Here is a 25,197-nt window from a genome sequence, read left to right on the forward strand (position 1 = left end):
AGACTTCCATCTGTTAGTCTTATACTGAATTAAATGAGAGTGGTAGCAATTATTTTAAATATCGTGTCAACACGAATATACAAATATATATCCTACGCATTTCTTTTATTATAGGAACCAACGACTGCAAAGAAAAGAGAGAGAATATCAAAGACGTGCATATTCTTACACAAGTCCTAGATATTAAGTGAACGGCAGTGGACACCGCTCTAAGTGCATTACACGTATGAACACACATTATCAATCCTCCAAATAATTCTGATTCTGCAGGTACTGTTTTCATTATTTCCACCTTACGAGTGAGGAGCCTGAAGCTCAGACAAGCTGGAGAAGGTGCCCATGGTCATTTGCACGTAAAGGGCAGAGTAGGGGGTTGGGGCACTGGCTGGCTGACCCCAGGGCCCATGCTCTTCACTCTCCACCACACTGCCTCACACATATTAGGGAGCTGGGGGTAAGAGAGGATGGTCCGATACACTCTCCAAATTCCCTGGTTCACTCCATACCGCAAAGGGTAGTGTCTTATCACACTTATGTTGAGACTTAATTCAGATTTTGTTCTTTTCTGAAGAGGAAGGATAAAATAAAGATAAAAAGGATGGTAGTTTACAGTAAATAAAAAACACAACACAAATGGTATGTAAAAGTTCATGGGAGTCCAAGCGGTATCAATGAAACTTCCCCTTACTATAAGCAGGACAGAGATTGAAACACCTCATACCAATACACATCTTTTAAATCTTGGACAGTCAGGTAACACAAAGAACTTACTTTCATTCTGAGTTGCACTGTCAAGCCACAGTTAATAATATCGGATGTTGTTAAATCTGTACACAATAAAGTATAAATCCAACTAGGTATTTTATTTGGAACAGGCTCTTACTTGATTACTCACTTGCTCTGAAGTCAATACTGACAGCAGTTTGTATCTACTGAAGATGTTATACATCTTATAATATTTACACTAGATGAGAGGAAGTTAAACTACAAGTCACAAGGAGTTTTCTAAGCAACTATATTTGTAACAACGATTCCACACATGTGGTGAGTAAACCGACCCACTCCTTAATAAAATACAAGAATTTTCATCATGCATAGTTTACACACTCCTTAAGAGGTGGTCTCTTTAAGAGGCTGGATGTTCAAGAAAGATGTGACAGTCAAACAATTAACTCTTGGTAAGTCTTTTTTTTTTTTTTTTTAAACAAACACCTGGTTTGGTTATTTAGCCACCTTAGTAATACAACATATTTACACTCTATTGGAAGTGGAATAAACACTGCATAAAAAATGCAGTCCTATCAAACACATTTGGAGTAATTACTACACTCTCTTAGCAGTAAGAATCATTATTCTTAGATTTCAAACATTTTATTTTCTTTCAGGGCACACCTTATACCATTGTATTATAGGAATCAAACAGGATAACACAATTTTTTTTTTCCCTTAAGGACCACTTCCATTCCTCATGTGAAATATAATCAAATCAATGAAACTAATTTCTACATTAACGTTAGTAAAATAACTCCTCTAAGTAGTGTTGCATAAGAACTACAAGTTTACCCCAATTATTTTAATCATTATGATTTGAGAGTCTCTAGGGTACAACAGCACTAGGGCTGTTACTAGCTAGACAAGGAAAAAAATACATCACTTGCAAACACATGAATTGGGGTCATAGTTGTAATTTGTTAAAGAATCTTTAGACAAACCATATTTGTTAGAGGAGGTAAGTAGAGAAACTAATGTTTGAGTTGCATGCACTATCCCTACCATGAATTGTAGCACAGATACAGAGTCAAAACATTCTCGGGTAAAACAATGTGGAGGGAAAATCTACACATACTGCACACATTTAGCAAAACACTTTTATGTACAGAAGCCTAAATATATTAGCAAGTTTAGATGACTAATGAAAACAATCACTAAGTCAATTCTTCACGGCTGGTTCCTTAGAAGTATTAAAAAACCAGATCATGGTCTCAGACTCATTCCATCTAGGTAAAGTGTCCAGGAACTCCATAGAATAGTAAGAAACATAAACTGCAATTGTCCACTCTTAATTTCTATTCTTTGATTTAATAATGTTTCATAGTACCTCGGATCTTTACTCCTGAGTTTGCACACTTAGGAATTTATACTGAGTATGGGATTAAAGAAGATGTGCTTATTTTCTAAAGCCATGTGAAGGTTTACTCCCCTGTGTCTTACTTTTCACCACTGAAGAGCTCTCTGGAGACCAACAGAATAAATGCTTCACAAACTAAATGAAGGATCTCTTCTTTTTACAGCTGCACACCATTTCAATGCGGCTGGAGAGGTCTAACCAGCCCCGCCCCTAATTTCATCTTAGTAGAGTTGATAATGAAAAACTGCATAATAAAGGTAAGTCAAAATTCCCAGCAAAATACAAGCCAACAAACCTGTACACACAACAAGATACATCCTAAACACAAAGCAAGGTATAATATACTCTGCAGCATGACATCATCTTTATTATATTTCTCTGCATATGTAGTTCTTCCATTCAGAAATTGGAGACCATCTTTTCAGTAAGTTGTCATTCCCTCCTCTTTCCCCAGCTTCGGGATACTTTGAAAAAGGCTTAATTTGTACAAGCCATTATGAAATTAAATTTTCATTTACACATAATTTAAGTGTTTATAAAGCACTGGAACTGTAGCTTACATGTAGATAGATGACTTCTAAAAATAAAACGTCACTTTTAACAATCCTTTTGGTTTGTAAAAATATTCTACATACATGCATATGATCAACACAATCTTTTGTTGTTTGGGAAATTTCCTCCTGTGCACAGTAAAAGTTAAAAAAAAAAAGGGACAACTCTATCAGTACTTCCCAATGTTAAGACTAACTGGGCGCCACCTAGTGTTTGATTTCTGCAACTACTAACCTTAACAAATTCAAAATTGGTTTTAAAACCCAGGTTCTAAAAACTGCATTTTGGAAATGCCTTTTTGTTGATATGTTTACAGTGACAAAATACGATCATGAAAAGAATATACATTATCAAAATTAGTATAAAAATAGCCACATGCTACTTAAGTATGAAAAAGAGGCCAATCATTTTTGACTTCAAATACAGATTTCTGCCTCCCTTGAAATGTACCCAAATCTAAAGGGACCATCTAGGTAACTGGAATATACAGAAATTTACTGTACAGTCAACAGGCTAGTCAAATCTAGGGCTTACTTATAATCCATGATGTGAATGTACGGCAAATGGCTTATTCAAAACATCCATTAACTTAGTGGAAGTGGTCAAAGTGGGAAAGGCAGTAATGCATTTTTTCTTTTTAATACAGTAGATGTGGTCTTTTACCTATAAGCTCCATTACGTCAAAAGAACAAAGTGGGCTTAACGTTTTACCTAAGAGAGTTCAGTATTACCAGTTTTAAAGAAATACCTTAGAAACAAATCAGTCTGCTTTAACAAATTGCACTCATGCTAATGAGATTTTAATCTTCTTTAACAGGTCACAGCCAAAATCCAAATTGTTGAACAATCTTCAGAGAAAGTGGAATGTAAAAGGCTGAGTTTGATTTAGATCTGGAAAGAAAAAGAACATCAGGTCAACTGCAAGAATGTTCCTATTTCAATAGTCTACTACATGTAAGGGAGGCATGCACCTCCTTGGACTCTTGGGGAAACAAACCCAGCTTGAAGAGGAAACTCTGTATACGAGGTTTTTCTCAATTCTGGCCTGCTGCCAGTTAATCTTTACAAAATCCTTCAGAATGATAGGTGTTAATACAGAATATTCTCAATAAAATTGTGTCTCCTTCCTTTTGTGCTAGACATTAGGGATTAATCTTGGGGCTAGGAGCAGTGTGTCCCAGAGAGTATTACCTTCTTTAGGAAAGGGACAAATGTGTTAACAAATTCTCCTCCCAGTCAACCTGGTTATAGGAGTGAAGGCTGGAACACATATAAACCATATGGAGAAATGCCTTGAGGATCAGGTGATGAACAAAGCAACCCTTACTAAATGTCCAAGAAAACTTAAATTCCTTTAATAACTACTGTCTTTACTATCCCTCCCTGCCAGCCTGCTGCACACCCAGTTCTAAGGAAGCATTGGCAGAGATTCAGAAATATTTTAATTAGAAAAGCTTAACCCTATCTAGAGCCTCGCTCTTTCAACACTGTCTGTGAGGCTTCATTTTAAGGCATGTTCTAGGATTAGGTTCCTAATTCCCTAAAAAGACCTTCTACCCCAGCAGAATGTTTGGATCACTCCTTAATCTACAACACAATAGCTCCACGTCAGGTTCTTGTGATAGAATATCACTCATAAATCCACTGTCCAAGTATCATTAAGTTCAGTCACAAGAATTGTGTCTCGGGGTCTCCAAAGGGAGGCACATTAAAAACAGAATGATGTGTTTATTTCTTATCCCTTTTCATTTTCTATTTTAAGGTATGCTTTAAAATACAGTACTCTATGTTTAAAAACTCTTAAATGCATATACACATTAAAGAATCAAATTTTCTTTAATTCATGGTTTAGAGATGCATCAAAATATTAAGATAGATTGATGAATAAAGCATAGATAGATATGTGATAAATCAAGTTTAAAAATACGGGGAGTTCCCGTCGTGGCTCAGTGGCTAATGAATCTGACTAGGAACCATGAGGTTGCAGGTTCGATCCCTGGCCTTGCTCAGGGGGTTAAGGATCTGGCGTTGCCATGAGTTGTGGTGTAGGTTGCAGACAAGGCTCAGATCTGGTGTTGCTGTGGCTCTGGCATAGGCCGGCGGCTGCAGATCCGATTCGACCCCAAGCCTGGGAACCTCCATATGCCGCAGGTGCGGCCCCAGAAAAGGCAAAAAGACCAAAAAAAAGTTAACTTAGAATTTTGATGGTAGTATCACTTGTGATGCCTAACTCAGACCTCCCCAAGACCAGCCTTTGTGGCATGGGGAGGTTCCAGGGCCAGGGATCAAACCAACGGCACAGGAGTGACCTGGGCTGCTGCAGTGACAACTCGGGATCCTTAACCCGCCGCTCCATAAGATAACTTGTGTGTGTGTGTCTTTTTTTTCTTTTTGCCTTTTTTTTTAAGGGCCCCTCCCACAGCATGTGGAGGTTCCCAGGCTAGGGGTCTAATTGGAGCTGCAGCCACATCTTCGACCTACACCACAGTTCACGGCAACACCAGATCCTTAACCCACTGAGCAAGGCCAGGGACCGAACCTGCAACCTCACGGTTCCTAGTTGGATCCGTTAACCACTGAGCCACAGCGGGAACTCCAATTTTTGAAAAACTCTAGTAATTCTGTTGTACAAACTATCATGATCAGGAATAACTGCTCTAGGTATACTAAAATTTCATCTTTAAATCAAATCAAACATTAGTATCATTATTTTTAGATTTATATACAAAGGTGGTTTCTGAACTACATTTTTATTTAAAGGGGGTTGAAAAGAGCCCAAACCAGATTTAAGAGAAACTTAGGGAATTATCTTGTGGCTCAATAGGTTAAGGATCCAGTGTTGTCACCACAGCAACTTGGGTCACTGCAGTGGCACTGGTTCCATCCCTGACCTGCTAACTTTCACATGGCATGGGCGCAGTTAAAAAAAAAAAAAAAAAGTAACTTATAATACCACCTCAATTATTAAATAAATTTATATTTCCAAAAACTAAGTTTGAATTTCACTTAAATATTGTGATAGGAAGGGCAATGAAGCATTTATTCTTGTGAGCATCACTACTTTTGTTAGGAAAAACCATGCATCCCCCCCCCCCCAAATAAACAAACCAACTCCAATTCAAGAGTTTGCCAATAGTGCATATCCAAGAGATACAATAATGTAATTGGCAAAAGGTCTTAATTAAAAAATAAAAACAAAATACGGCGGCACCCATATGGAAGTTCCCAGGCCAGGAATTTAATCTGAGCCGCAGCTGCTGAACTATGCCACAACTGCGGCAATGTTGGATCTAGGCCTCAATCTTAACAAGTCTTTTATTTATTTATTTTTAGTTATTTTTTGGCCATGCCTGTGGCATGTGGAAGTTCCCAGGCCAGGGACTGAACCTGAGCCACAGCAGTGACAAGACAATCCTTAGGCCACCAGGGGACTCCTTAACAGGGCTTTTAATGGGATATTGTAATTCCAACACTGTATATCAAAACTGGTTCAAACAAGATTATTCTTTTAACATACTAGTGTTTCAATTAATAGAAGGCATGTTTGTACAACACAGGGAATATATAATTAGGTATAAACAAAGTAAAACATTTAAAAATTGTGAATCACTACGTGGTAAACCTGCAAGTTATTATTTCTTACAACTGTCAAACTTCTTAATAGCTATCTTTCTGAATCTTCTTAAAGTTATATTGCCAAAGCAAATATCGATCTTTTCAGGAAGAAATACTGAAAAAGATTATAAAATTCTCCAAGTATAAACAGTTCAACTAGCTGTCTTCTAAATAATACTGTGTATTTTATTTAATTCATGCATAAATCTCAAAATGTACCCTTATGTAAGTGTTCAACACTCTTAGACTAAGAGAAGTTAGGGGAAGGAGCTGGTTTCTCTGTAATTTACAAACAAAAGCTGAAAAACGCAAGCTGCATCTACTTACATCATCAATATCTTCATCATCGTCTGCAATGTCATCAAACTGGATTTCATCATCATCTCCAGGACCAAATGTATCAGTCTCATTGATTTTAGCTAAAGAAAAATGAACAAATATACTCATAACCAAGATGTTACTAAAATAAATTGTCCACTAAAAGTGGTCGAATATAAAATGCTGAACTATAAAAGGAGACTCTTATAAGTCAAACCTTTAATTTAACCTAAGTGCCATTACCAAAAAGATTCTATTTAACCTTTACCCAACAACCCTAGTATATCAACAGTATTTTATACAACAAAATCTCAAAAAAGTCAAGATGGAAATAATTTTCTTTTTTCACATAGGTGTTTTTAGTGAAGCAGGCTCTAATTACACAAATTCTAAAGCTATTACAACTTCCAGTCATGCTTCAAAAAAAGTTTGAGCACATGCTAACAAGCCACAAATCATGATATAAACTCAACAAGCAGAAATCTTGGTCAAATCATGCTTATCCCTAAATAATGAAAATGAACCAGGAAGTGCTAGTCCTACTCCCAGATATATTAGCATTTTCTAGATTGGAAATGCCAAGTAAATAATTTCAGCAGGGCTTCCACGCTCAAGTAAAATTATAGCTTTCTTGATAATATACAACAAAACCAAAAAAAAAAATTGACTTTTTAATAAAATCCACAATACCTATTTACTATCCTTTCTTCACATTTAAAGTAGATGAACAATGATAATCTCTTTAGAAAGGAATTTTCAAATAAATACTATAGTAAATTTATTCCCTTGACTGGCATTATGCAAGTCTAGAGCTTATAAAGGAGAAGGCCTCATCAAAAGTATACTTATTAGGAATAGAATCTTACTTTTAGCTTCTTAAGATGTTTGCTAGTAAGGTGTTTGCTATTATGAAGTACAGGCAGGCACACTCAGAGTGAATAACATTAAGCACAAAAGTATGTAAAATCCACAAAATTCTACCCAAATTCCTTCATCTAAATACCATCAGGTAATAACACCATATGACAGGTTGATAACTCAGACATTACCATGTTCAGGAAGTTCGCCATATGCCTTCAGACTTCTAGCCTCATCTGCATTGTATTTTAAAATTACATCAGCTTTATTATCCTTAAAAAGAGATGAATAACTTTTATAAATGATCATGCCAAAATATTATCTGCTATTTCATCAATTAGTTTCAAACTGGAAAAAAAAAATTACTGGAAAAAAAAATTACATCTCTCACTCTTCTTTTTCTAAAAACTTATTTTTTCCTACCCTCTGAAAAACATCCTTGGGTTTAACCCAGTATAAAGAAGCATGCATGCATAAATGAATAATGATCAACAAACTTAGGAAGATATTTATACACTTCACTTCAATAAGAAGAGAACTGTACAGACCCAATCTTTCAGGTTATTTATAGTTACCCTTTGATTAGAACTGTCCTTTAAAATACAAAATGTTCACACTCCCCCATCTGAAAGGAATCTGACTCAGTTAAGGAAGAAAAACAAAAAAAAAACGGGTGAATCGGATTATTTCAACTTTAAAAAGGCAATGAAAGTGATTATAGTGATCCAAGAATGTGTGATTCAAACCACCACTTCTTAAACGGTAAGTAATGTGTATAGAGGCCCAAGAAATTCTGGTTAAAACATGAATTTTGACTTAGGAAGCCTGGGGCGGGGGTCCAACAATCCGCATTTCTAATAAGCTGCAAAAAGCTAGTGATGCTACTGTTCCTTTTTATTAAGTGGCAGGGGCACAGAAAAAGAATCGCTTGAGATTAAGAATCCCAAAACTGGAGTTCCCGTCGTGGCTCAGTGGTTAACAAATCCAACTGGGAACCATGACGTTGTGGGTTTGACCCCTGACCTCGCTCAGTGGGCTAAGGATCCGGCGTTGCTGTGAGCTGTGGTGTAGGTCACAGACGCAGCTCCGATTAGACCCCTAGCCTGGGAACCTCCATATGCTGCGTGTAGCGGCCCTAGAAAAGGCAAAAAAAAAAAAAAAAAAAAAGAAAAAGAAAAAGAATTCCAAAACTTACTGTGGCTGTCATTTTATAGTATGAATATTAACCTTTCCCACCTTAATTTCCTTATCTGTTAAACAGGCAAGTAATTCTCCCTACTTCTGCGATTATTTTTAAGATTAAAACAAGAAAATGGAGCAGTTCCCATTGTGGCTCAGTGGGTTAAGGACTTGATGTGGTCTCTGTGAGGATGCGGGTTTGATCCCTCGACTTGCTCAGTGGGTTAAGGATCTGGCATTGTTGCGAGCTGCGGCTCCCATTCGACCCCTAGCCTGGGAACTTCCATATTCATAGGTGTGGCCCTTAAATAAAAGAAAATGGGCATTTCAGTAGTATGAGTTTAAAGTTGGCTATCTCAACCTCAGCACTACTGATATTTTGGCCCATATAATTCGTTGTTGTAGGGACTATCCTGTGCATCACTCCTGGTCTCTATCCACCAGATGCCAGCAGCACTGGCCCCTACCCCCCAGCTGTAACAACCAGAAAAGTCTCTAGACATTGCCAAATGTCCCCCCGAGGAAAATAATCACCCATAAATGAGAACCATTGATTTAAATATTCTACTTCTTTATTCTGGAACACATATTTTAAAAAGTCAAAGTATGATCAAGGTTATAAAAACTGAAATACTATCACTCAAAATGTAAATAAGCACATGATGATGAGTTTCAATAGGTGGAAACCAAAGGGATTTCACAGACCTACAATGAGGAGAATCTCCAGACTGAGATCATGAAGGGCAACTACCATTTTCTTCCTTAAGTGCTCAATTAAATTTAGAGCACATACTTTTATCATGGTTTGTATTATAATCACTTGTGTTTCTTGTTCTCTCCACTACCAGGCCATAAACATTTTGTGAGACAGAAGCTTGACTCATTTAGTTGTATCCCCTAAAGTAATGGTTTCCAGATATTGATTTCAAGATGTATAAATTAAAAAAAAAAAAAAAAAAAGGAGCAGGTGGTCCAACATAAAGATACATTTTTATCTTGCCAATTAAGACCACCAACAAAATCACAATATATTTCACTCATTCCAAAAAAGGGAAAAAGGAACATTTAGCTTCATGAAAAATTCACACTGCCTATGATTCTTCTATGCTGAAAATGTAGACCCCGAAGACTGGCATTTGGGAACCATGACCCATGGGGTACCCAGCACAATGCTTAGGATAGAACTGACCCTTAAGAAATGTTTGTTGACAGAATGGTGAGCAAAGTACTGGCTTGGAACTGGTCAAATATGGTTATGAGTTATGTTCTAAACATTAATGGCTCATTCGATTCAATCAAGTCAACAATGAAAACTTTAATCTTGTTTTTACCTGGTAATCTCGTAGACCAACCAATATAATGTCTGAGGTATTTATCCAAACCTAAAAGACAAAAGTCACAGCAAGCTAGATTTAAAATAAAAATAATCAATCAAGAGCCAAGCTGAGTCAGTCTTCTCACAAAACATACAAATATACATATTATTTACCCAACTACGGGTAAAGTATCTATATTTAGAATTAGGAAAAAAAACTATAGCAAGCAGCTGAGCTAGTTTCAAATTTTCTATAGTTCGGGCTTAAAATTAGATTTTTCTAACAATCTCATTTAACTACTTGACATTACTAATTCCAGATAAATAATGATTAGAAATTAAGAGATTTTTAACAGTGAACCACTCTAGGTGGTTAGCTGTCCATCCTTCACATAAGAAAATAGTAAATTAGGAGTGTGGTTTTATCTCCCTCCCTCCCTTCCGCATACACACAGGAAGCAAAACTCCTTTAGTTTGTTAACAAAAGGAATAACAAACCAAATTAAAAAAATAATAATAATAAAATCAAGGTTGGAGGGACTTTTAACCAGTCAATCTGCCCGAACACCTTTGTGATGGAAAAGTAAATTACTCTCGGCTTATTGATGGGTCACAATTCAGGAAATTTAACATTAATTCAACACTTAGCTAGCATAATTCATATTCAAATTTTCTTAACACTCTTTACAGCTATTTCCTCCACTCTCAAACCAGAATCCAAACAAGGGCCACCTACCCCATTTAACCATTAAGTCTCTTTAATCTCCTTTACATTGAAATAGCCTTCCCAGCCTTCCCCCCCAACTCCCGCTCCACAGCATTGACATTGTATTAAGAGGCCATTTGTTTTGCAGTGTCCCTCAATTTGTATTTGTGGTTTCCTCATCCTTAGATTCAGGTTAATCGTTTTGGGCAGTAATACAACATAGGTAATGCAAATGAGTCTTGAAACAGAATCTATATAAAATCACCGTCAAAGATCTGCTTTGACTTAGAGATAAATAAATCACTGCTCCACAGAAACTTTTTCGAAACTCAAAAAAATGAGGTCCTTGGCCCATGAAAACCTTAGAGCCATTGTCCCCCCTTAACTACAATTTTATGTTCCAGTAAAACAAATCTCCACACCTACCTTTTTTCTCAATTTCCCTCTGATGTGACATAACCTCTTTACACCATCAAAACACATAGCTTCTAATCGTCCATTTCCCAGCATTTTGATTACTTGAGCATACTCTGGGAGAGGGAAAAGAAAAGGGCACAGGATATCGTTCAATTACTGATAAAAGCAATTTAAAAGTTCGCATAAAATTGACTAAAATACATAGTGGTGTTGTTGGTTGGGAATAAGTATATGAAATAAAATAAGTACAAGGGAGTGATAAACAGCAAGCTAATTAATGACAGAGCCAGAACCAAGACATTTCTATGACAAGCTGTCTCTGCTACCAAATGTTTTAATTATCTTCTCATTTTGAGTTAAGTACACTGACTACTGTCTTCTTGACTGTATCCTCTGCTTTTGGGGATCAGGGTGGCTTGTCTCAAAATTTACAGGACATCTCATCAACCTCTTTGGATCATTGCCCAATTTTTGATCTCCTTTCCCTCAGAACCTTTAGAGACTAACTGCAACACATTTTTTTGGTAAACTGGAAAATAAAAGCAGCTTAAATGTTAATATCTTTGCTCTATTAGAATTATCTTAGTGAGTATTCTAAAGTTTTTGTTAAGCCAGTAAGATGTTCCCAGGCAAAATGCCAAACTTGTAACTAAAAAAACTTAAAAGAAAAAAAAAAAAATCTTCCAAAAGAAGGCCACCGAGTTTCAATGTCACTTGAAAAACTGAGATTATGAGCATAGCTTGCACATGGGCCTATCTCTTCTGTCATTAAACGACAAGACCTGGGATGGGGCATGGAGTCACTTTAGGACCTTTAGCTTACTCGAGCTGTAAGACTGATCCCCAGAGGCTACCCACCAATTTATAAATACACTGAGACATTAACTTTCAAAGGCTCAAGTGTGCAGTTGACAAGTGGGAGTGACTGACTGAGAATACAGAGAACCTAGCACCCACGTTGTGCCTCAATATGGTTGGTCAATTTAAAGGCAAAATTCGGGGGAGGGGGGGAGTACTGGCAGTCAAAACTAAGTCAACTGCCAATAGAAGCAAGAATGACTAAGGATAAGAAATAAAAAGGTCTTTTAGCCAGATAACATGCTTCATTTTTAATGGCTTACATATATACACACACATGGCATGAACACATTCACCAAATTCTATAAAAAGACAATCAGAAAAGTTCTCTGTCCACAACTGCTGGGAACTATTGAGATAACTGGAAAAATTTAAATACAGACTAAATACTAGATGTTTAATACACTCAAGTTAAAATATCTGAGTGTGGTAAGCCTATTGTATTTATGTGAAAGAATATACTTGTTCTTAGGGGACGCATGAAATAAGTAGTAAGAGAAAAGAATCAAGAGGTGTGCAGCCAACTTTCGAATGGTTCAGGTAACACACACATGCAGATGAAGGATTTGAGTGAATTCAATGTACTTACACTGCCAACTTTTCTGAATGTTTGAAATTACTCAACATATAAACATGGGAAACTAGTGTTATGTATCTTGGTCTCTGGGACTTACAAAATTTTAATCGGTTTGAAAAGGTGAGTCAACTGCTCAGTTTCATTACATGTTTACAGAGACGCCACTGACCATGGCTCAGTGGTTAACGAATCTGACTAGGAACCATGAGGTTGCTGGTTTGATCCCTGGTCTCGCTCAGTGGGTTAAGGATCTGGCGTTGCCGTGAGCTGTGGTGTAGGTCACAGACGCGGCTCAGATCCCATGTTGCTGTGGCTGTGGTGTAGGCCGGCAGCTACAGCTCCGATGAGACCCCCTAGGCTGGGAACCTCCATATGCCACGGGAGCAGCCCTGGAAAAGGCAAAAAGACAAAAAGACAAAACAAAAGAAAAAAAAAAAGAAACGCCATACATGCACAAGGCAGATGGAGTATTCTACCAAGAAATGATCATCAAGGCAAAGGCTCTGGACAAGTGTGAGGGATGGATGAGAAATGGGGAAGAGCAAAAAAGGAAATATGATTTGTTTGCTCAGGATGATGAAAAGCATCTTATGTTCAGAAAGTGAAATTCCTGGAGTTCCGTTGTGGCTCAATGGTTAACGAATCCGACTAGGAACCCTGAGGTTGCAAGTTAGATCCGTGGCCTTGCTCAGTGAGTTAAGGATCCGGCATTGCCGTGAGCTGTGGTGTAGGCCGGCGGCTACAGCTCTGATGAGACCCCCTAACCTGTGAACCTCCATATGCCGCGGGAGCGGGCCTCAAGGCAAAGACAAAAAAAGAAAAAGAAAAAAAAAAAAGAAACTGAAATTCCTTATTTAAAAAAGAAAACTATACATCATGATTATCACTTATATGTGGGGTCTAACAAAAAATGATATAGGAGTTCCCGTGGTGGCACAGTGGTTAACGAATCCGAATAGGAACCATGAGTTTGCGGGTTTGGTCCCTGCCCTTGCTCAGTGGGTTAAGGATCCGGCGTTGCCGTGAGCTGTGGTGTAGGTTGAAGATGCGGCTCGGATCCCGCGTTGCTGTGGCTCTGGCGTAGGCCGGTGGCTACAGCTCCGATTCAACCCCTAGCCTGGGAACCTCCATATGCCGCGGGAGTGGCCCAAGAAATAGCAAAAAGACAAAAAAAAAAAAGATATAGAAGAATTCATTTACAAAACAGAAACAGATTCAGATTTCAAAATCAAACTTATGGTTGGTTACCAAAGGGGAAACATGGGGGGGGGGGGTAAATAAGGAGGTTGACATTAACATATATAAATTACTACCTGTAACATAGGTAAGTAATAAAGACCTACTGTATGGCACAGAGAACTTAATACTACTATTAACCTATATGGGAAAAGAATCTGAAAAAGAATGGATAGATGTGTATGCATAATTGAGTCACTTTGCTGTACATCCAAAACTAATACGACATTTTAAGTCAACTGTACTCCAATAACATTAAAAAAAAACTATTAATAAGAGAAACCTAATTTAGAAAATGCTTACCTTGCCCATCTTCTTTGAACACCAGCTCTCTCTTTTCAGATTCATTCTCATTTTTACCTCTGCGTCGATTTTTACCTCCTTTACCTAATGGTTTTAAAGGAGAAAGACATTAATTATCTGCAGAACCATAGGAAAAGAAAGTAAAATAAACCAAGGCTTACAAAATGTTCTTAAAAAACACTTAAATTAGAAGGGGTACATGGGGATTTTCCTTCCTGGCTCAGTGGTGAACGAATCTGACTAGGAACCATGAGGTTGCAGGTTCCATTCCTGGCCTCGCTCAGTGGGTTAAGGATCCGGTGTTGCTGTGGCTGTGGCTGTGGTGTAGGCTGGAGGCTACAGCTCCAATGAGACCCCTAGCCTGGGAACCTCCATATGCAGCAGGTGTGGCCCTAGAACAGGCAAAAAAAAAAAAAAAAAAAAAAAGGGAGGGGGGGCACAAACTACTACTATGTGTAAAATAAATAAACTACAAGGATTTATTGTACATCACAGGTAATATAGTATTTTATAACTTAAAATGGTGTATTATCTACAAAAATAATGAATCACTATGACGTACACCTGAAACTAATATAATGTTGTAAATCAACTATACTTCAAACTAACAAAACCAAATGCTAAAAACATAAAAATGACTTAAATTTGGTCATGTATCTTCAATCATATTAAACATATACATACTGTCACTGCCCTACCCCTCTCGGAAACTCCTTTCAGGATACCACTGACATAAAATACAAACAAACCAAAAGGAGCTATTAGTACATAAATACCTCTTTGAGGACATTTGCCTTTAAGAAGCAAATGGCAGTGGATCACGAACATGACGACTACTTGGTTGGGTACACTGCTCTGGGCACAACTCCCACAGTGGTCCACAAGGGCCAAGGTCAGATGCATAATGGATTATGATGAAAAGTTACAATAGGGATGCAATCAGCAAAATCCAGGCTGGGGGATGGGGACAGTGGGACAATCGTACAAGACATCTATTTTCTTCAAGAGATACATTATGAAGGAAAAAACAAAAACCAGGAATTCCTGATGTGGCTGAGTGGGTCACAAACCTGATTAGTATCCATGAGGATATGGGTTTGAGCCCTGGTCTCAGTCAGTGGGTTAAGGATCTGGCGTTGCCATGAACTGCAGTGTAAGTCGCAGACACGGCAACTGCAGCTCTGATTCGACCCCTAGCCTGGGAACTTCCATATGCTGCACCTGCGGCCCTAAAAACCCAAAAACCATGACCATACATAGACGAGGAACCCACAGATCGGAAGAGACTTAGGAGACATCAACCAATGGCAATGTGTAACCCATATCTAGATTCGGTGTGGATGGTACAAGTTTGGCTGTGAACTGATGATGGAGCCAGAAGTTGAGTACATGGAGGTTCATTATACTAGTCTACTTTTGTATATATTCAGGATTCTTCATAATATAAGTTTAAAATAAACAGAGCAAGGTGAAGAAGAGTATAAAGTCACCACTGTATAAAAAAAAAAACAAAAAAAAACCCAAAGGGCAAATTCATACTTGCTTATATATACATAAAATATCTCTGAAAGAGTACATACAAAAAAGTTTACAATGACTGCCTATGAGATCTCATTGGCAAGAAGACACATGTAGGAAAGAGATTTCACTCTACACTTTTTGAAACTGGAACTGTGATTTTACTATTCAAAAATTTCACTTTATTTATTTCTTTTAAATGGCCACACCTGCAGCATATGAAGGTCCCAGGCTAGGGGTCGAATTGGAACTGCAGCTGCAGGCCTATACCACAGCCACAGCAACGCCAGATCCTTAACCCACTGATCGAGGCCAAGGACTGAACCCACATCCTCATGGATACCAGTCGGGTTCTTAACCCACTGAGCCACAATGGGAACTCCACTATTCAAAATTTTAATCAAATACTTCAATAAAAACCAGAGGTATGACATGATTCTCTGGGTGAGAAAATACTATGGTCACTGTCCTTATTATACACAGAATGAAGCACACCTAGCCTAACTATGAAGCAGAAGGGACAAATAAGAATGTTTTTGAGATGAAAACAAAGGAATTGTGGCCAGATCTGGAGGGAGTGAGGAATAAAGGATAAATGGTGTTCTTACAAAACTTTTCAGGATCCCAGTCCCAGCCTCTGCAAATGAAGGAGTCATTTCTCAACTCTTTTTCTGACTTTTAAAGGGCTGCTTGCGCTATTCTTGACCTTTCATAACCCCTCCCCCTTCACTCTAACTATCTCTTTGGCGCTTAAACCCAAGTTCTCTCTCACCTTCTGCTTACCCACTTTCTAAGGAAAATTTTCTCTCACCCTTCACTTCTATGCTAATCATTTTACATCTCACCGTACTATTTCAACTAAGCACTGGTCGACTGTCATTCAAATTTTACTCAAAAGTCTTTCTTTTGCAAAGCTGTTCCTTAACCAACACTCTTACTTCTGTTAGTGGTAATCTAACTACCTTAAAGAATATAAATCTCTCAACCTATAAACACAACACCAATCTACCTCTCAATACTTCTCTTCAACTACCTTATGCTTCAATCCAAGTAGACTTCTCACGGTCCCAGTGACTTGCCCTTAACAAGCTCATGCCTATGAGAGAGGCACTATTTTGTGTGTTTCAGAAGAGCTAACGTTAAACCACTTCCGTGGGCCTAGACCCTATGAAGTGAGAGCTGGGGTTTGAATCAGGCAGTGTGACCCCAGGGACTATGCTCTTAACCACTATGTAATAATGCCACCCATTTACTCTCCACAATCACCCCATGAGGTAATTAATATCAGTTGTTTATCGCCAGTTTACCAGTGAGTTCACTGAAGCTCAGAGAAGTAATTCACATACCCTTAGCCGGGGTGGGGGTGGGGGGGGAACCAGATCCAACCTAAGCCTTTTTTGTTCTTGGCCCCACATCAGGGTATCGCTCCACAACATTTTGCTCCCGTTCCAGAACCTTAACCGCATTGGCAGCCATTTCCAAAAGGTGGGAGAAAGGCTTTAAGTGGTAGTGATACTAAGGGACTTAGGGGAAGAACCTGGAAGCTATGAAAAGAGGTTCACAGTCCAAAGAGAAAAAAGATCAGGTACCTGGCCACTGCAAAGGCCGACTCTTAACTTCTTGATGCAAGGTCACTTACTCTGTCCTGGGTGAGGTCCCACAATGGTCAGTGCTGTTAGGCAGCCTCTACAATGTACTGACCCACTCAGAGTCCTCAGAGTTCAGTATTTGAGGCAGTCTCGAGGCATGCCAAAATTCATTTCCCAGAAAGAGAAAAGTATCCTCTGCTTCAAGCCACCAATCACACCACATCTTCAAAGCAGAGTGAAAGCTCTATGAGGGCAAGGAACACATCTACTTTGTTTACGAGTTACATATTTAGTTGGACAATTCTTTGAATCAGTCAAGAGTAGTTTATACCTTCCTAAAGGAGTGGTGACTTTAAAAGTAGTAACTTCTTTAACATGTGGGAGCACATTACCCCAAATGCTCTTCCCAAGTGGGCCCAAGGACACCCACCCCCCCGGCGGTGAGGCAATATACTGATAGAATCTAGAGGAAATAAGCTAAGAAGAATCATTCCAAAGTCATTCAACACATAGTTCATGGCAGCTTATATCCTTACTTGTGTAAACATCACTAGGATTATATTCCCAGGGCCTCTGGTTTTTCCAATGAAGAAAAACATAAAAATACAAATGAATGTATTTCACCTTAGTAAACCTCATTTCATAAAATTCAGGAGTCTTGAAAAGTACTGTTCCACTGAGTAAGGTTCACAACTAAAGATAAAAGATTGGTTTTACAAGTATAGGAATGATAAACATGAAATTCAGAATGGTGGCTACCTCCTGGAAAAGATGAAGAGAGGGGAAGGGGACCAGGAGGGGAACATAGAGGGCTTTAACTCAATCTATGTTGTAACTGTCAAATTCAGAGTAATGGATTGATTCCCAGGTGTCCACTGCTTATTTATATTTTGTGGTATGCCTCGAATGTTATTTATAAAAGAATGATTCATTGCTTGTCAATTTACTAGAATTAAGCATACTCTGATCACCCCCTATTTTATTGCCTCAAAAGGGAATAAACTGTAAAGGAGGATGGTGAACTAGATGTGATTTAATGAAGTCCAGTTCCCTTGGAACCAAAAGGGAACCTGTTATTCACTATTCACCTACGGGTGGAGTCAATAGAAGGGAGGTGACTTAATCTAACAATTATTTATTGAGCATCTATGAAGAGTCAAGTGCCAGTAATCCAATGTTGATTAACAAAGACTACTGCTGCCCTTTGGAGCTTACACTTTAATGAGAAAACTGGAAATCTCATCGCTAAAAATAAGGGTGAAAACAAGATACCTATCTAAGGGATTCAGTTACCATCTCAGAGGGAATGAAAGATTAGGTTACAGGAAAACCATGACTTCAAAAACTATTTTATCACCCCAATGTTTTCCAGATTAGCAGTAAAGTCCATGCTAAAAAGGCCCTGAAAAGTAAGATTTCTGAGGGCAGCAAGGTGGGGGAGTGTCCTGAGGGAACTGCGCCGAATCCTGCACACAACTGCAACCGATTGCCCCAAGGGATAAAAAGAGTAGTGACAGCCACAAAGAGGAAATGAGGTAGAATCCCTGGACCCAACTGTGAAGTAGAAAAGAGAACAGAGAAGGCCTGGTCAAGGGCAGGGGTCTCAAAGATGAATAATCAAAGGAAACTTGTGGGTTGTGAAGGACAACACTTCTGTAGGAATTACAATGTTCTCCCTGTTTCTACTTCCACAATTTCCTTTGAGAAATTCTAAGAATACTTAAAAGGACAATTTCTTTAGGACTGTCCTGTTTTGACCCAGATTAGACCTTCCATTTTGGAAATTCCAAATAAACTTACCCTCAAATCTGAGAATTTCTGAATGTTTAACCTAAGAATGGAAGGAACTTAAAGGTCTTTACTCCCATCCCAACATATACTGATGTAGAGCAAAAGTAGAAAACTTGGCTAAATATGGAACAAGTGTTCTTGGGGGGGGGGGCGTTAAACCGCGTAAAAGGATGGAGAAGAGTAAATCTTTAGGGATGAACCTTAACGAATCAAGGTTTCGTCCACTATTTACAAGGGAGAGGGAGTAGTCTCAATAATACCCAACAACTGTTCATAAAGACACCCATGCTGGCGTACCTGATGGCCACTTAAAGCAGGCATCACCCTCTCAAAGTTAAGAACTGCCGGAAAGGCCAGAAGCGCCCGTCAGAGAAGCCCAGGCCGCCCGTGGGGGCTCTCCCCACAGCTCTTTTCAGTGCCAGGGTCAGTGTGGCGCCAATCCGGAGCAAAAGCACACGTTCTCCCGCAGGAGGCCCTACAAAAATGGCGTCGGCTCCACCCCAATGTGACCAAACTGGAGGGCAGGAGTAACTTCCCAGCTCCTCTCCAGAGCCCAGAATCGCGTCCGGATCAACCAGCTGCGTGCACGCAGGGCGGAGAGGAAGGTCACGGCGGCCTAGGCGATCCGGAGGCCGGGGGCAGAGCCGTGGAGACCGAGCCGAGCGGAGTCGTGCTCCCGGGGTCCAGGCGGCATTACCTTTATTCTTGGGCATGGCGGTGACTGCGGCCTCGCGACCTCGCTGACTCCTATCCGGGAGGTGTTGGCGACTCCTCCGAGGGGCGACGGGTGGGACAGCGCAGCAGCAGGCAGGCGCGGGAGACCGGGTCGCGTGCGCGGGAGAGTCTCGCGACCGAGTTCTTCCGAGACCCGCCTGCGCCCACGCTCGGCCGCAGCAAATGGCGTCGCGGCTGCTTGCGTCGCTTTTCCCCGCCTCCCAACGCCAACTGGGCCCGCCCACCTCCCCAGGCCCTACGGCGCAGGCGTGGCGGACTGACGCCTATTGTTAGAGCGGAGGGAGACACGCTCCCGGAGCTTCCAACGCAGTTAGCTCACAGGGGCGGGGCGGTGAGCAGAGTGAAAGCAGAATCTGGGAGGGAGTGGGCGGGACCCAGGCGTCACAGTAAAGGCGGGTTTAGGTAGCGCCCGCTGCTGGCTGACCCCAGACTTCTGCTGCTTTGTGGCCAGCCGGCGAGTCTGGGTTTGAGCTGCTGTTTCATTAACTGCAATCTCATAGCTCAGTTTTAAAGGGGCCTTTTGATCCGCTCAGTCTGGTTGGGAGTCTGAGAGGAAGGGCTCGGCTTTCCTATCATACCCGTTACCAAAGTGTAATATTTGCGTACATTTGTTATTGTTATAAATATCTGTCCTCCCTACTTCACTGTAAACCTTATTACTCTAATAATAAAGAACATCTGCTGCTTACCATTACCAGAATTTAGCAGAATGTGTGGCACATAGTAGGTGATCAATACACATAGGGAGGAAGGGAGGGGAGAAGACAAACTCAGTGTTAGGAGCTGAATTTTATCCTCTTAAAATCTGTTATGTTGAATTCATAACCTCCAATACCTCAGAGCATGTGACTGTATTTAGAGATAGGGTCTTGAAAGAGGTCATTTCATTGAAATGAGATAGTTAAGGCAGGCCCTTTAACTGGTGTCTTTATATACAGAGATTAGACACAGGCATAGAGGGGAAGACCTGTGACCAAGGTGGGCAGCTACCTATAAGCCCAGGAGAGAGACCTCAAAAGAAACCAACACTGCTGACACCTTGATCTCAGATTTGTAGCCTACGGAACTGTGAAAAAATAAATTTTTGTTCTTTAAGCCACCGGGTCTGTGGTACTTCGTTGCAGTTGCCCCAGAAAACTAATGCAGCTGACTATGCAGGATGAATAGCTTCACTTTCAAGTAAGCTTATTTAAATAAATCATCTTTCTAAACACATGAGCATTTTAACATTTTCTAAGGCTATGGGCATACCTATGTGACCAAAATAAAGTACGGTTGTCAAACACAGTGGTTTTCTAACAGGGACACACGACAGTATCTGGAGACATTTCTGGGTGTCACAACTGGGGAAGGAGGGATGAGCTGTTGGCACTAGTGGGCAGAGGCCAGGGATTCTGCTAAACATCCCTCAGTGCACAGTACAGTCCCCCTACCCCTAAACAAAGCATTATACAGCCCCAAACATTATTAGAGTTGAGGAAAACGAACCAATGACAGATGAACTTCTTAGAGGGAAATGGAAAGATCTAGGTTTCTATTTCCATACGCAGTATTTTGTAGTTTACACAATTGAGGATGAAAGGATGTCTATAAAATTTATTCAAATTTTGTTTCCAGGCCAAATGATGATGAACTTGGGCTTTGGAGTTGGAGGGACCTGAGTTCAAATTCAGCTATACAGAAACTTATTACTCTATGAACTTGGACGAGTCACTTAACCTATTTATAAGGCTATTTTCTCATCTTTTTTTTTTTTTTTGTCTTTTGTCTTTTGTTGTTGTTGTTGTTGTTGCTATTTCTTGGGCCGCTCCCATGGCATATGCAGGTTCCCAGGCTAGGGGTTGAATCGGAGCTGTAGCCACCGGCCTACGCCAGAGCCACAGCAACGCGGGATCCGAGCCGCGTCTGCAACCTACACCACAGCTCACGGCAACGCCGGATCCTTAACCCACTGAGCAAGGGCAGGGACCGAACCCACAACCTCATGGTTCCTAGTCGGATTTGTTAACCACTTCGCCACGACGGGAACTCCTATTTTCTCATCTTTAAATTGAGTGTTGGAATAGTACTTACTGTATTGGATTGTTGTGGGAATTAAATTGATATGATGCATTCAAGTGTCTAGCAATTGTACCCAGCACATGGTAAGCAATCAGATTCCAAAGATGAGAAGTTCAAATATTTAAAAATCAAAAGTCTGTCAATTACCCAATATAAAACCCCAAAGGAGAAAAAAAAAAAATCAGGCTTCATTTCTGTTATAAAATGGCTCCCAAATCTGTCTGATCATCAGAATCACTTGAAAGGAGGTGAGTCATAGGGACATCTGGGGGGAAGTGTGTGCTAGGCTGAGGGAATAGCAAGGACAAAGGCCCTGAATGGAAGCATGCTTGGCATACTCGAAAAACAGCAAGAAAAGGTTGATACTTACTAGCAGAAAGAAAACGAAAGTTCTTGTATTTAAGTTGTGTAATTAATGAAGTATAAAAAAGGATGTTGCAAAACCAAAAGACTCCTTTGTTTAAACAATGTCTGAATACATTGCTCGGAAGGAAAGTGTCCTTTAATTCTGAATTCAAGATGCGCCATAATAAGGGAGAAAAGAGGCATTGTGGAGCCAAATCTGTAAATTTTGGACTTCCTCAAGAAAAGATTATTTCATCAGTGTCTGGTGATCACCCTGTATCTGTTAAATCATTATCAAATTTGGTATTGGGTAAGATCTGTGATTGATGTGAGTCTGATATGACAAATTCTTTGGGTTAACCAAGACTTTGCATAGAATATTTTGCACTTATTAACTCAGAAACATTTTTTTTTTTTTTGCTACACCCACCACACGTGGATGTTCCCGGGCCAGGGATCAAATCTGAGCCACGGTAGTAACCAGAGCCAGCAGTGACAATGCTGGATCCTTTGCGCTCTGAGCCACCAGGGAACTCCGAAACATACCTGTTTTAAATTCTATCAATCCAACTTGACAACTTATACTTTAGATAGAATAATTTGGTAATGTGAAGAATTAATCATCATATAATTGAAATAATCTCATAAAGGGACATACATGCATTTATTCGAAACTTTATTATATAAATTTTCATTTCTTTTAAAGATTACAAAACCTGTTCTGTGACAGGAATACAAGCAATATTGTTCCAGGATTATTCATGGATACATCTGAAAGAGCTTAGATTACACATTAATAGTATGATCTGAAAACTTCCAAGATTAGATTCTTAAGTAAAACAATTTAAAGTATTCAGTGATATTTAATCCTTTACAAGCATTTCATAATTATGGCAGCAGTGCCAAGCATCTGATGTGATTTAACCACCAATAAAAGGTACAATACATATGAACTCATGATATGGTGCCTTGGGCTTCTGGCATGCCTTACTAGAGAGAAACTAGTATAAAGTAAGATCATATATAATAGTAGAAAAATATTTGTGATTTTTTTCTTTTTTAAAAACTGTTTAAGTAGATTCCCACCCCTCTCCCACCCATGGCCAAAAATGCAAAATAATTACATCCCTTAGGTATATACCTTCCTTTTTGCTTAGGGTAAGAGTTAAGATAAACTTAATATAGGTACATAATTTTAAGAGTTAAAAACTCGTCAGCCATAATTATTAAGGAAGCTAAGGAATGGCAATAACTTGAAGCTTTTTTTAAATTAAAAAACAAAGCCTTAGATGGTAAACTACACTTAGAGAAACACAAACCACAACCTTTATCCTTATGCCCTTGCTTTGTATTTGAAAGTTCTACTTTAAGTACTTGTTTGAAAAACTCTGAATACAGTTCATTCAGTACTATAGTGATAATAGGAGTAAAGATTTTCACTTCCATTAGATACTGAACTAATCTACTTAGAGAGGACTATTATAGCGACTCTCTTCTCACAAACATTTACATATATTTAACTCAAATGGTATGTGCTCTAAAGAGGTTTTCTCAAGGTTTGCACCTCTGAACTTAATCTCTAAATTTTCCTTTCCACTAATCTCTATTCGATGTCATATACTTTGCTAGTTGCTCTGGGAGAAGTCATGGACATTTAAACAGCTTATCATGCACTTCAAGGTTATATGGCAAAATAATGAGGAAAGTGCCTTAAGAGGTAGGAATTATGCTCTCATCCCAACCCTTGGTATGCCCTGTTATGAACAGTTAAAAGACTGGAATCAAAGTGGTAAATGTGAGACTGATAGTAATACAAAGCTTAAGAAAATTAAGTTGACTTAGTTACTAGAGTTCTTTGAGCACATTCAGTCACATTGGAACCAGTTACAAGTCACTCAATCACACAGAATACAGCAGTGTCAAAAATACGTAAAGCGCACTGTAGATACAAATTCTTCTTGGCCATCCATATTTAGCTATCATTCTGTAGATTCTTCACTAGAAAAAGTGGTTAAGTGTGGCTCTGCAGAATACCACAGTTCCAAGAAAGTGAATTTCATCCCTTCATTAATTGGTCTCCACCAATGGTCACTTGGAGAGACCAGCAAAATGTAAGTAATCCGGAGGTGAAAAGAGGACTATTTTCATTAACTGAAACAAAAATTAAGTCAACTTATCTGTGAATTAAATAAGGCTCAAAGTATACATCCAGTTTGTTAGTCACATAGAGTTGGACCTCTCAGAGGGACAGAACTCTAGGACTAGATTGGAATCTCCTGGTTTAAGCACCAAGGTCAGCCATGGAAGCCATTGTATTTGTTCATCACAGAAAGCAGACTTTTCTGACCGTTTACATTCCTGAGATATCTGTCCTAATGCCTTCATAAATCTCAAATGCTCGATACCACTGTAAGAGAGAATTTTCTCTATAAAACATAGTAAAGCAACCTGAAAACTTTTAGGTCATTTATAAAGGGCAGGAAGCTGAGAAAACCAAAACCATGTTCAATTGTATATTGCTGGCTTTCATGGTGATGTGCATCTGTACCAAGCCCCCAAATCTTGAATGCCTTTCTGCTCTCACCCCAGGCTAGATCCATCCCAGCCCCTTTCCTATCCAACTCACTCTGCCCCCTCATGAAGCCTTTTATGGGCCGAGGGTACAGGGCACAGCTAACAGGCCAGCCCCACCTCCCGAGATATCCCCTGGTCCCAAGAGCAACCATTTCTTAAAAAAACAGATGGAGGAGTTTCTTGTGGCACAGTGGGTTAAGGATCTGGTGTTGTTACTACAGCGGCTAGGGTCGCTGCTGTGGTGTTGGTTCAGTCCCTGGCCTAGGAACGTCCACATGCTGTGGGCATGGCCAAAAAAGAAAAAAAAAAGAAAAAAAAGAAAAAAAAAAAAAGATGGGTAATTGTTGGCCCAAACCTGTTCCTTGTAGCCTACTGCGTGTGCAACGTGGAATCTCTACTGCATATATACCACACTCTCCCAGACACTCGCAAAATGACTTTTCCCACATGTTAGCCTCACAACATCTTGACTCTGTGTCTTGTCAAAATTATTACATTTTTGGACTTGCTTGTGCATAAAGG

At 39.4% G+C, this 25,197-nt stretch overlaps 1 protein-coding gene across 1 annotated transcript; it reads right to left on the reverse strand.

Annotated features, from left to right (window-relative positions):
* Positions 1-998: 998 nt before the first annotated feature.
* Positions 999-19,892, reverse strand: EIF1AX (eukaryotic translation initiation factor 1A X-linked). The gene is made up of 7 exons (XM_047764699.1): positions 19,658-19,892; positions 14,063-14,146; positions 11,098-11,201; positions 9,982-10,032; positions 7,663-7,744; positions 6,623-6,714; positions 999-3,571 (listed from the first exon to the last, which is right to left on the reverse strand). The coding sequence occupies exons 1-7, from the start codon at positions 19,671-19,673 to the stop codon at positions 3,566-3,568; spliced, it is 435 nt and encodes a 144-aa protein (XP_047620655.1). The 5' UTR covers positions 19,674-19,892; the 3' UTR covers positions 999-3,565.
* Positions 19,893-25,197: the final 5,305 nt, after the last annotated feature.

Source organism: Phacochoerus africanus, chromosome X (genome assembly GCF_016906955.1).
Source record: "Phacochoerus africanus isolate WHEZ1 chromosome X, ROS_Pafr_v1, whole genome shotgun sequence".
Classification (NCBI taxonomy): Eukaryota; Metazoa; Chordata; class Mammalia; order Artiodactyla; family Suidae; genus Phacochoerus; species Phacochoerus africanus.

What these genes read in the sequence shown, in the direction of transcription:
- EIF1AX (XM_047764699.1), bottom strand. An exon ending in TTGGTCTACGAGATTACCAG is followed by an intron (nt 7,745 to 9,981) that starts GTAAAAACAAGA and finishes TCTCTTTTTAAG; the next exon opens with GATAATAAAGCTGATGTAAT. An exon ending in TGGCGAACTTCCTGAACATG is followed by an intron (nt 6,715 to 7,662) that starts GTAATGTCTGAG and finishes ATTTTTCTTTAG; the next exon opens with CTAAAATCAATGAGACTGAT.